Source organism: Colletotrichum orchidophilum, assembly GCF_001831195.1.
Source record: "Colletotrichum orchidophilum strain IMI 309357 chromosome Unknown Scaffold_18.1, whole genome shotgun sequence".
Lineage (NCBI taxonomy): Eukaryota > Fungi > Ascomycota > Sordariomycetes > Glomerellales > Glomerellaceae > Colletotrichum > Colletotrichum orchidophilum.
This window is the reverse complement of record NW_019172974.1, coordinates 169223-181915: the sequence shown is the minus strand read 5'-3', so window position 1 is coordinate 181915 and position 12693 is coordinate 169223. Positions and strand designations below refer to the sequence as shown.

Below are 12693 nucleotides of genomic sequence, written 5' to 3'. Positions count from 1 at the left end.
CATCCTGCGATAGGTAGGGATCGATAAGCTAGTGTACTTCCACAAAGTGGACCTTCACTGCAATTTAAACTCTCCCAAAGGCGATGAGGGAATTGGTGGGGCAAGAATTATAGAGGGGTTGGTCTCAACGCATCGAGCCAACCTGGAAAGAAAGGATTTTGATATGTTTATCTAATCTCCACGTGACCCGGATTTCTGGCTCGGGTAAGGGAGGAGCGTAGGGTTCGGTGCTCCACACCAGCGATTCACCAAAAACATTTTCGAAGTCGTGAAATTTCCAGCCTAGTTCACGATTCCACGTCCGCCATCTAACCCTCCAGCCAGCCCCGTAGTTGAATCCGACACCCCCAAACCGACACAATGGCCAAGCTCTCGTAAGTCATTGTCATTTTATTCTTCGAATCCAGCGACGGCGCAAAATTTTCGGCTTCGTATCACCCCTCCTCCATCGACGACGGAGGTTTTGGTGGGATGCACTCGGCGGATGCGGGCGGGCGCTCGAAATTTCGATACAAAACAACAACAACTGAAGCAGGGAAAGAGGAGGGGGAAAACTGCCGACATCAGGCATAGGCTGGAAGTGTAGGATTGGGACTCGACTGCGAGAGACGCGACGGTTGACGGCATGCACGAATGGAACATTCAATACTGCGAAACGACACCCCTCGCCTACCGCCCGTCCACCACGAGAACCGAAATTTTGCGCCGACACTGGACGAGACTTGAATAGAGAAAATTCTGGCATATCCATCAATACGGAAGCGCTGACCAGATGATCACAGGCGTGGTGCCCCCGGTGGCAAGCTCAAGATGACCCTCGGTCTCCCCGTGTACGAACTTTTCCTCTCCCGAACGAGAGAAATCCTCTCTCTGATGGGAACCCCGTCGCTGACTTTGCTGCTTCAGTGGTGCCGTCATGAACTGCGCCGACAACTCTGGTGCCCGTAACCTTTACATCATCTCCGTCAAGGGTATCGGTGCCCGCCTCAACAGACTGCCCGCCGGTGGTGTCGGTGACATGGTCATGGCCACCGTCAAGAAGGGAAAGCCCGAACTCCGCAAGAAGGTCCACCCCGCCGTCATCGTCCGCCAGTCCAAGCCCTGGAAGCGCTTCGACGGTGTCTTCCTGTACTTCGAGGACAACGCTGGTGTCGTAAGTACTCTCCGATATGTGGGGGGATTGAACGCGTCGGACGGGACCTGGCAATGCCATTTGGGCAAGGCCTGTCTTTAAAGATGGCTTCGCTATCTCGCGGAGAGGACCAACAAGAACTGTTTACTAACGCGCCTCTCACAGATCGTCAACCCCAAGGGTGAGATGAAGGGCTCCGCCATCACCGGCCCCGTCGGTAAGGAGGCTGCTGAGCTCTGGCCCGTAAGTGACATCCAACATCAGGAACATTCTTGGGATGCTTTTGACTAACACCCGCCCACAGCGTATTGCCAGCAACTCTGGTGTCGTCATGTAAAGGAGTTTTTTTTTACACAAGTCAAGAAATAAAAGGGCGAAAAGGACGACGTTATGGCTACGGATTAGGTCAACCGGTGCGAACCATGGGACATTATTCATCACACCATTTGCCCCCCTCCTCTCCTTGACACCTCCCTCCCCTGTCGTCATGAGGAGAGCGAGGTCGAATGGGAAGACACAAAAACACCATCTGAAAGAGGGTTGTGGGCCTGGTTTTTTCTTTTTAGTTTCCTCGCTGGACTGGCAGGCTCTGCATTTCGGCTGTGGCGTGTAAAGGGAAAGAAATTCATACCAGGCATTTCGCATACAGGAGAGATACAAAAATCCGATTCTTTGCGCACGTTTCACACATATGCGGCCTCTCTTTTCCCCATGATTTCCATTTGGCGTACGCGTAGTCTGTTTGAATCAAGACTGCCTGTGATGTGTCCCCGGTGAAGACAATGGACAACGTCCAAGTAGTGGCACAGGGAATGATTAGGACACTGCCTGAAAAAAAAGCGGTTATCATGCCTGCGATGCACCAGGACGACGGATCATTTCATCAACGGAAAAGAGCGCTTACGTCAGCGATGTAAGCACACGAGGTCAACGAGGCCTCCGGGGGGGTTAAAATTGCAGTGAAGTGCCCGACTAAGGTAGATAGTACAACTTCCTACTCCGCCACAAATTGAAACCTCAATGAAATTCCAATTCTGTCTTGCTTCCAATCATTTTGACGCATGACATTGATCAATGGACAAACTGCTGCTGGGACAGGCAGGAGCGACGTGAGCGCTAGAATAGCTTGCTGCACGCGCGGAAGCAAAGGAATCACCCAAGCAAGCCAAACCGGGTCCGCTTCAAAATCATCTCGAACCAACTCGCAGGAGCGTTCATGAGAGGCCCGACATCGACTCCTGACCATGGGAGAATGAAACTTTTGAAATGGGGGTGGAATTGCAGCGCATGCAAAATAAGCGCGGGGAAAACAAAATATGATCAACGCCGACTTGCGTCTCTCATTGAATTTGATAGCGAATACCCGTACTCAAAGTTGAAGAATTGGTGGTGACGAGGAGATATCAACTACTTGTCGGCCCTGAGGCGAGTGGCGGACTGGAATCACCCGTTTGCAATTGGAACCAACATATATGTCTGAGGTAGCCAGTGTTATCGAATAGCAGGATTCAAAGTCTCGGCGCGGGTGGACGCGGTCATGGTTGCGAGCCAAAGGCTGCGTGTGCGAGACAAGGAGTTGGCGAGGACTGGACTTGGTAGAGTTGGTCAAGGGGAGACCGTCGATGTGGGATGTTTGCACGGGTGGCCATACCTCGAAGGTGAAGCCATTCGCGCCCATATGGGAGTGACTACTGGCAAGGCCTCGGGGGGGGGGTTAAAATCGCAGTGAATTTCGGAGGCAGAGACTTGCATGCCGTGAAGAACTTCACTCAGGCTGAATCGGCCGTGCTGGGCGCATCGACCTATCACATTGAACCCAGCTGTCAGCAAAAGACGCCCGTCCTCCTGCACGTCGCGTCCATCTTACATCCTCAGCTGCCTCGCCTCCGCCGACGCTCCCGGGAAAGCCGCCCACAGCGCTGACGCCTCTCGACCCAATCACCAATCTCGTAGGCCAGCGGCGAAAGTGGTTTCTCGAGAAGACGGCGTACTCGACAGAAGGCTGGCACCTCTCCACCAGTACCCCTGCGGCTTTCTAGATTGGTAGCGGCGATGTTGGGCTGTTGGAGCCGGCGGTGTTGGACTCTGCGATGAGCCCCGGAACCTCGAGTGCACAAGCCATAGGCTACTGGTGGAGAAAGCGGCTGGTGAAATTGTGTCTGCCGGCCGTTTCACCAGTATAATGGATCAAGTGAGGCTGCATATGAGGTCTTGCGTTGAATCCATAAGCGTCATCATGTTGGCGCCGTGGTCTTTCTGGTCCGCTGCGGAAGAGGGGAGGCTCAGTCAGTTTCGGGGAATTCTAGCCATCAGGTGTGTCAGACTCGCTAGATACCACATCCACATAATGAGAAGAGTTTCTCAGGTCAGGTAGAGAGCAGCATCCGGGTCTACCTCCCTCGAAAGAAAGAGAGACACATCACAGAAATTTCATCGGGTCACATCAAGAACGTTGCGTATATATGGCATCATCTTCAATGTCATCAGAGAGTATCGACCCTATCTCTCGCCCACCCTCGTATCAAAAGAAAAACCCCACCCATCCATCACCAACCCACTTCCTAGGGCGTCTCAACGAGATCCTTCAACAGGAAATCAGAGCCATTATCCCTCATCCATGAGCCGCTCAGAAATGCGAAGCTCTCTCTACCGCGAGGTCGAGTGCCAGATAGTACACGACTTGACTCTTCGCTTCCATTGACACAAGACGTAGTTGGAGTGCCGTCTCTGAAAAGCTCGCTCAACATGACAAGCCGTACCAAGTCGACGAAGTTTCGTGTTCGTCGCACAGAATCAAGAGGAAAAGTTTGGCGCAAATACACAATGGCCGAAGATAGTAAGAAAAGTGGAGAAAAAAGTGACGGAGAGACGGCGGCACTAAAAATATCCTCAGTAGCTCTGGGCAGGTGAGGTGGTATGCCGTTCCGTCGGTCCATCAATGCAAAGATCCGTACGCTCTCTCCTCTTTTTTTGGTTTCCAACACTCGAAGCGAAAATGAAAATCGGATGCCCTCGCTTCCCGATGCTGATGTATAAGAGAAAAAAAGTCTCAAGGGAGAAAAAGTCTCCCATGGTGTCCCCCCCGTTATGTGTACTCGAACAAGAAAAATGATTAAAGTTGTGTGTCGACGCGGGTCTTGGGTGTTTGTTTGCCCGAACCGACCACGTCATCCGAATGCGACTTTTGTCAGGCGACATGCGACATGCGAATGAGTATAGAATGCTAATCGTGGAAGACTGAAAAGAAAAGATGCTCTGAGAAGCACATGATGCTGGTAATGATATTCGTGGGTCTCGTGACCATGGTTGGTTGTACTTTGATGTGATCCGTATGGTCATCATCTTACTCTGCGTGGTGGTTCCACATGCCGTTCTTGACGGACTGATATGTAAGGGTAATTGTGTTAGTTACGTTACTGGCCCTGTCCCATGGGAAACGGTGCCGGCTGTCCTGATTGTTGGAGTTGCATCGCTTTCTGTTGGGCGACTCGGGCCGCTTCAGCTTCGGCCGCAGCAGCAGCAGCTTTCTTCGCGGCGAGAGTGGCCTTTCTCTTATTGACAGCACCCTGCATACTGCCATTGAGCCATCGCTCTGGGACGGTTGTTAGTGACTGGTCGGATAAGCAGCGATGGGTTTATGTAAACTTACTCTTCATCGAGGCCGACATCTTCTCCGACTTTGTCATAGTGGAGTAATCCTTCTCCTCCCCTTCGGCCTGGCTCGGCGGGGCCGAGGACTTGGCCGACGTAGGCGCAGACATCGGAGCTGGTCGAGAGGTCGACAGGTTGTACTCACTGACGTCGGTCGATGTTTGGCGCGGCGAGGCTGCGGGTTTCATGGTCCATTGACGATTGCCAATCAATCTAAAAGACACCATCAGCCGAGGCTGAGGCGAGTCGGGTGCATCAAGAGACGCCGAGAAGCGGTGTATGTCAGCGAGAATTTGTTCAGACATTGTCTGCTTGGGTGCGAGCTCTGGTGCGCTTTGCTTTCTGTTGATGCGAATGATGCGGGCCTTCTTGGGCTGAGGCTCTGCCTCCACTTCCTCCTCGTCGACTTCATCGTCGTCCTGCCAGTTCCGCTGTCGCTTCTTCTGGCGCAGTCCGTAGGTAGACCCAGCGTCCGAGATAGTGGCCATCGATGATGACGAGGTAGGGCGAGACTCGTCGGTTGTCTCGGGTGCAATAGCGACATGGCCGTTGCTCTGTCTCTTCGCTGCGCGACCTCTCTTGGGGGTCGGCTTTTCAGGTTCCTCTGGCGCCTCCTCGACAATGGCGGCCGACTTTGGTTGTCTGCCACGCTTGCGCTTGGGGGGCTGTGCCTGCTCTGGCTCCGGCGGCGAGGCGATGGCCTCCTCTTCGGGAACAGGCGTGCTCGGCTCCGAGATCACCACGGCAGACTTCCTGCCTCTCGGTCCTCGCTTCTTGGGACCGGGCTTGGCGGGTGATACGGTCTGCGGCTCTGGCTCTGGCTCTTCTTCATGGTCTTGGGCAGATGCCGCCTTGTCTGCGGCAGCAGCCCTGCCTCGTTTCTTCGGACCCGGCTTGTTCGTTCCCGGAGTTGCTGCACGGTGGTCGTCCTGTAACACGCCGTCAAACAACTTCGGGGGGTTGCGGGTTCTCTTCCCAGAGACGATGACTCCGTCGCCCTCAGCTGCCTTTGCGCTTGCCTGTGGCTGGCTTCGAAGTTGTCGAACACCCTCTCCTCCACCACCCTTCTGGGCACCGGGATCCTGGTTGCCGACTTTGTTGGGGTGAGGATCGTACTCGAAGTGATACGTGGCGGCCATGATCCTGTCTTGCAAGCGTTGTTCGAGGATTCCAGCGTCTTTCTCCTTGATGGTCGCTCGGGAGCCCTGCACCTCGAACTCCTTTTCCATATATGAGTCTACCTTGGCAAAGGCGTTCAAGTCGGCGGTCTTCTTTTCGTAGGCGGCATCTTGAATTGCGCGGCGCTGCGCATTTTCCTGATCGTCTACAATCCTGCTGCACTCTTTGTACTCCTCTTGGTAGGCGAGGAGGCATTCATTGGCCTGAGCCAAGAGGTCCCAGAGCTGCTCTTGGGGGAGGTCCTCGGAGTCCTTCAAGAAGGCCAAGAATTCGGCAGGATCTCGGACCTTCTTGAACTTGTACTGTTTTCTGAAGCGTTGCTTCGGCATAAGCAAGGCTGGTGTGCTGGTTCCAGTTGCGGCCGAGGTCAAGACGGGCGAGCCTTGGCGGGGCGTAAGTGCGGGAGTAGGGGCGGCCGAGTTGTAAGCGGACCCTTGAGAAAGTTGCTGGCCTTGGCTGTCATGCGCGAGATCCTCGTCGTGTTCAGCATCGCGCTCAGCGTCGTCGACTTCGCCGTCCGCATCGACATTGGCACCATCTTCCACATCTCCTTCAGCACCTTGAGCGTCGGCATTCGCGGCAGCGTGCTCAGGCGTCTCTTCAGCGGTTTCTCGCTCGCCGGAAGCTTCAGCGGCGTCGGCATTCGAGGTGGGCGCAGACGCCTCGACCGCGACGGGATAGATGGAGTGAGTGACATATTCGCCATCAATGTAAGGTGTCAGGTGGGACCACGCATAGCGCTTCTTTTTCGCTTCAGTAGCGGCGGGTTGGGGTTGCGGGGACGAAGCTTTGGGCTGGGGAACAGGGACATCATCCTGCGTCTCTGCATCGGGTTCTTCTGCGACATCAACGTCCATCTCATCTTGAGCCCGAGACAGTTCCTCGGACTGGGTAGTGAATGATACCGAGACGTCGGCATCATGCGACGCGGCAGTAAATTGTGAATTTGACGGCTCATTGTGAGGCGGAAGCTCGTTTTCAATTGCTTCAACATGACCGTTGACTTTTGTATTTTCGCTTGACACTGGAGCAATAGACTCTTGTGGTTGCTCAATCGGCTGTGCGACGTTGACTTGGTCGTTGTTGGTGGCGTTGAAAATCTGCGTGACGGGTGGTGCGGAATTTTCCTGGGCGCCGGGAACCACAGCAGAGTCGGTGTTGGCCGAGGTGTTGGCCGACTCAGCCGCCTCCGGTAGGGCCGTTCTTTGCGGCAAGCTCTCGGCAGGCCGTACGGGAGAACTGGCCTCTCTCTTGGGCTGGAATGAGAAATCTTCGGCGAATCCGCCGTGATGAGTTGTTGTCGCCTCGGTGTCCGGGCGCGGGCCAGTGTTCTCGATAATTGTGACTTGGTTGACGCGGATGGGCTGCGGGTGGGCAATGATAGGGCCTGACACTATATCTGCAGCGGCAACAATACCATCGGCGACGTTTTGTGCTTGGCTCGACTGTCTCTCATCTTGCTTGATGATTTGGTGGTCGATGGGGGATGCCAGCTGAAGAACTGCTTGAGTCTTGCGCTGAATGGGTGACGAGGGCTGGTCAAGGTTTTCTTGGAGAGAGATGTGGCCGGAGATGTCCTTGTTATCGTCCTCATGATCCGAGGCATCGTCGGAGCTGATGAGATCAGAAGAGTCGCCTACCACTTCAATAGTGTCTTTGACGATATCTTCGTCTGATTGCTGGGAGTAAAAGGACTGTTGTTCAACGACATTCTTCCGGGCCGGGGTCCGACGACGAGCGGCGGTGATGCTGGCGACGGAAAATTCTCTCGAGTTGGCGCGGCGCTTCTGTGCAGTGGGAGTGAAGTACTCGTCGTCGACGACTTCACTATCTGCCCGTTTCTTGCGGGTAGCAGTGCGAGGAGCCGGAATTGCGATCTCGGGCAGCTCATCCTCAAAGTCAGCGGCGGAGTAGTCGATTTTGGCACGCTTTCTCAAAGTGTGAGGGCCTTTGCGGTAGGTCTCATCCTCTTCGTCGGCGGGACCGTCAAAGCCGCTAGTGCGAGATCTCTTTCTAAGAGCCTTGCCCGGGCCAGGTCCGCCTGTGCTGGGGGATGAGCGAACGCTGAAGGGGTTATTCATGGGAATGGGCTTGGCGTTGCGGCGGTTTGGAGGTGCCGTCTGTGGAGTGCGAGAGGCAGCAACGGGAGGAGAGCGCGTCATGATGCTCGAGTTTGACTCGCCGCCGGCGCTGGTATCAGACTGGATACTGGAGGTGGGAAGAGTTTTCCGGCGATTCGGACGACCACCACGAGAGCGCTGGTCCATATTGGTGAGGGCAGCGGTTGTGTAATGGTGCGATTAAAATAAGCCAGGTGAAGAGGTGGCCTGGCTTACGGAGATAGGGTTGTAGATGATGGGGGAAGAAGGGGAGCCGCAATAAGATGGCGGGAAAGGCAGAGGAGTCATTCAATGAGACGGAGGCGACTGCTCTGAATAATTGATGTGGTGTGAATGAGGAGAAATTTGTCCCTTGATCTCTCTCTCGCCGTGGATTTGACGGATGGGAGTGGAAGACGGTCGGAAGGGGGAGGTTGAAGGTGAAGGTGCTGGCAAAAACCGGGTTTGATGCAAGTAAGTGGTGATGTGGTGGTTTGACTTGGACCCGACTGAGTGAGAGGTGTGGTGAGTGAGTGAGCGAGACCGAGACCTGAGCTGAGGAAACGGGCCTTGCTGGTGCCAGTAACAGGTCAAGTTAGGACCTGTCAGGAAGGGCTTGCGCGATAGCTAGAGCAAACAAAAATAGGCTCTGGAGAAAGGCAGAGAGCCAGAGCAAATAGCGACGATAATTTGAAGAGGGCGAAGAAGTTGTAAGGGTGGAATATCTGGCGTGTAAAAAGCAGTGATTTGTGCTGTTGGTGGCCCCTTCCTGTCTTGTTGCTGAGATGGCTCCTTCCCGTCCTCACGTTGACTTGCATTTCTCAATTTTGCCAGCCGGGGCCCTGTCCACGTCCACCTCTCGCTGGGCTGGCTGCCACTCCTTCCGTTCCGTTACTGGCTGGGGGAGGGGCCGAGAGAGAAAGGGAAGGCACGACTGGGCCCCTTGGGAACGCTCCTGCACTGGCATTGGCTGTTAGTCTTCCGAGCCAGCCACGCCTGGACCAGGCAATGGGAGGGAAAAAAACGGTACGTGGGTACAAGGGGACTCGGGAGCGAGATACGTACCTCGACTCCCGCCCGCCCCAAGATCCCGTCGCAGCCCTGCCCTACGGGTGCTGTAGTGGAAGCTAGGGAGATTACTTTAGCGGCATCGAGCCTCCTTGGCCTCCCCTGTGATCTTGCGTCTATTGGAGTTTTTAGCGGACATGCCGCTAAAAGTAGTGACGAGGACCCCCTAACAGGCCGCTGTAAGCATTCCTTAACGGACCAAGAATTTGGATGGGAACCCAGCCGCCCGGCCAGATGGCGACTTCAGACGGGACCCACAAGACACGCTTTTTTCATTTCCGACTGGGGGTAGATGCCCAGCCGGAGCCAATGAGATGACACGGCTCTCATCCACACCGGATCCGGGCTAGCGCATCCCTTCTCTCCGCTTGATGCATGTCCCGTCCCTGGTGATGCATGTCTCCAGCAGCTGTCGCCAATGTGCGGTGCCGTGCCTGCGCTGGTGCATCACGTTCCCCCGTTTGGTTCACAGTCAGGGAACTCAAATTATTGACCGTCCAACGGTGTTTCTCAACCACCCGTCATCATATCAACAGCAAGCTGGCGTCTCTGTGTCACTACCACCAATATCCACTGCATTGCTCCGGCCTGAACCGTCCAAGTCACTACCCCACGCTATCGTTGCTACTTTGAGCTCTTGTTTCAAGGCGTCCTGATACCTAGCGTCGCCTGACTAAGCTTGCCGAGCATCCCTTTTGGAGCTACCTAACCGCCCTCGAGGCGCTCGCAGCTAGTGACGTCTGCCCCGCAACATCACCAGCACCAGCACCAAAACATCTCCATCGCCCACCATGGCTTCCAAGAAGACAAAATCCGCCGCTGCCGGCGACGACATTGACGATCTCTTTGAGGGCATTGGAGACAATGCTGCTCCCCCCAAGAAGTCGCCCGAGAAGAAGCCCAAGCCCACCACCGCCGCCTCCAAGGCCATGGCCGACAACGATATTCTGGCCGAACTCGAGAAGGACCTTGAGCAACCCTCCCGTCCGCATACGCCGCGTCTTAAGGAGACGGTAGCGAAGGGGATTCCCAAACGCTCTGCGACTCCTACCACCGAAGACAGGTCTACCGCTCCCCGCAAGTCTACCGACAGTGCACGATCTCTCCGCGCCAGCTTCACTCCTAGCGCCACGAGCTCGGACTTGCAAGAACCCGAGAAGAGACCCGCCGAGCATCTTACGACCGCCTCTTCGTCAGCTGCTGCCCCCGAAGCCGCGCCCCCTGCTGCTGCTGCTGGCGGTGGCTGGTGGGGTGGCATCTTCAACACGGCGACTGCTGCTATGAAGCAAGCCGAGGCTGCTGTCAAGGAGATCCAGAAGAACGAGGAAGCCAAGAAGTGGGCCGAACAGGTTCGAGGAAACGTTGGTGGCCTTAGGGCCCTTGGTAGGTTCCAAAGCTGTTGCGCATTCGTCTCACTGCATATTAGACGCGTTGCTATAGGTACACTGAGTAAATGTTTGCTAATGGTGCGTCTACAGGAGACAACCTTCGCCAGCAAGCACTCCCGACATTCACAAACATTCTCCATACCATTGCCCCTCCCATCAGCTCCCATGAGCGGCTCCTCATCCACATCGCTCACGACATGGTTGGATACCCTTCCCTTGATCCCCTAATCTACGGCACCTTCTCGCGCGTCATGTCCCAGGTGGAGGGCGGCGAGTTGATGGTGATTCAGAGAGGCCAAGAGACCACGAGCCGCAGATACTCCAATGACAGTGGCGCGGGCTGGAGGGACGGTCCTTGGTGGAGACAATCCGACTCCCCGCGCGACCTGGGTCTGATTAAGGGTCTGACCGAGGGCACAAAGCTCTGCCGTGCCGGAGCCGAGGGTTATGCCAGCGAGTACTTCGCCGCCCATGGTGGCGTCGAGCTGGCCCGGGTACGTGCCACTGAGCCGGTAAGCGAAGACAATCCGGTTCGCAGCTCCGACCTCTTCCTTGCCATCCAGGCTGTGGGTACCACGGCCGACTCGGCCCTCTTTGCCCGTACGTCGGCTGTCGAGAAGGAGAAGGAGGCCTCGGCCGTGGCCGATCAGGATGAGGCAGATGAGACGGTGTGCTTCGCCGTCTTCTGCCTTGACCCCGTCCACGAGATCGAGTACTCGGCCATCAGCCAGTCCATTCCGGCCAAGTGGATTCGCTGGTTGGACGCCTCCAACCCGCTGACTCCCGCCAGCGGCGACGACGGTCAGGAGCCTTCTCTGGCCCAATCCATCCCGGACGAGATTCGTGAGATTGTCGAGGGCGGCGGCGTTGACCCCCGCGAGTGGGTTGCCGAGTGGATTGAAGAGTTGTTGAGTCTCGCAGTCGGTGTTGTGGCACAGAGATATGTTGCCAGGAGGATGGGCGTCGGTGAGGGAGGCATCGGCAAGGGCAAGAGACGCATGGATGAGCTTGTTCAGGATGGCGGTGGCGAGGCGGCTCGGGCTGGTCTCATCTAAGCCATGTCGAGTAATAGTGACTGTATGGATTCATCTAGGTGTTCTGGTATACCGCTTTCTTTATCCTTATCAATAAGCAATTGGCACCTTTAGTGGTAGCCACTGGAAGTATGCATAATGTTGTAATGGTTTGTCAAATGTGCTTCCTTAGGTAACAAACATCAGAAGACTCCGGCACAGAGATTTGATGCAATATTTGGTTCGTTTTCAGTGGACAAAGCCGACGAAAGCACTAATTCAGCATGGGTTCGATTGCCTTGCCATAGCCTTGGGTTGGAAGCGCATCAACTTGCTAAGCTGAGATAAGGTAGCCGCAGCACCCGTATCTTGGATAACGGTGATATTACCTCGGCGACGAAGCAATGATTCATCAAATCTTCTTTCATTGACGTTATCAACGGAATCACTAAAGTCAATCTGCTCTTAAACCACGGTTCTCATTGACCTCCCCCAGACATTGAGGTGTCCGCTGAAACCGACTTACACGGCGCGGGAGAGAGCAGCCGGTGCCAGCTGCATCTCGTGTGCGGCACCACCTCTCTCTCCCGAGGCCCACATTACTTCCAACCTCCCGTCCCGGGCACCCCGCCGTAGTTGTGGATCACTCTGATTACATAATCTAGAAGCTCACCGTAAAACCCGTCAAGAAAATTTCCTTTAGCTTTCTTGATTTGGTTCAAACTCGCAGGCTGAACACCACATCGTGCAAAGACTGGCAGCGCACAAACGCAGACGGGTCAAGTGAGCCAACAGGGGCAATTCTCGCACCTCTATGAGAAACCGGCGCACTATTTTGTCTGCCTGCCTACCTGTAATCTGCAGTGTCCAAGATCCACGTCAAGCATTGAGGCGATGCCAAACGAACAGGAGGAGGTAGCTTCAGCAGCCACCTCCCTTACCCACAGCAGCGTCTACCCAGTCACTCGGGCTTTCACGAGTCTTCGCTTCGGCGAGGGTCTCCTTCTTGTGCCGCGTTTTGCGGTACACTCTGGAGAGGACTGGAAATACACTTTTATGAACGGCGAATCGAGGGGAGGCGGGATGTCGGGGCTTCGGCTCTGGTGTCGCGTTCTCTTCTTTCGTTTTGCCGGGCTGCGAGAGAAACAGGACCATCATAGTCC

The 12693-nt window shown here is 55.2% G+C and overlaps 3 protein-coding genes across 3 annotated transcripts; 2 read left to right on the top strand and 1 right to left on the bottom strand.

The window, feature by feature from the left end:
* Nucleotides 1-360: 360 nt before the first annotated feature.
* On the top strand, nt 361-1469 carry CORC01_03067 (60S ribosomal protein L23; the record flags this gene model as incomplete). Its single annotated transcript, XM_022614717.1, has 5 exons — nt 361-374; nt 783-830; nt 907-1153; nt 1298-1375; nt 1437-1469. The coding sequence occupies 5 exons, from the start codon at nt 361-363 to the stop codon at nt 1467-1469; spliced, it is 420 nt and encodes a 139-aa protein (XP_022478719.1).
* A 3076-nt stretch (nt 1470-4545) lies between these two features.
* On the bottom strand, nt 4546-8229 carry CORC01_03066 (uncharacterized protein; the record flags this gene model as incomplete). The annotated part of the gene is made up of 2 exons (XM_022614716.1): nt 4546-4724; nt 4782-8229. The coding sequence occupies 2 exons, from the start codon at nt 8227-8229 to the stop codon at nt 4546-4548; spliced, it is 3627 nt and encodes a 1208-aa protein (XP_022478718.1).
* Nucleotides 8230-9920: 1691 nt separating this feature from the next.
* CORC01_03065 (uncharacterized protein) lies at nt 9921-11572 on the top strand (the record flags this gene model as incomplete). The annotated part of the gene is made up of 2 exons (XM_022614715.1): nt 9921-10512; nt 10608-11572. 2 exons carry the CDS (start codon nt 9921-9923, stop codon nt 11570-11572), a joined length of 1557 nt encoding a protein of 518 aa, XP_022478717.1.
* Nucleotides 11573-12693: the final 1121 nt, after the last annotated feature.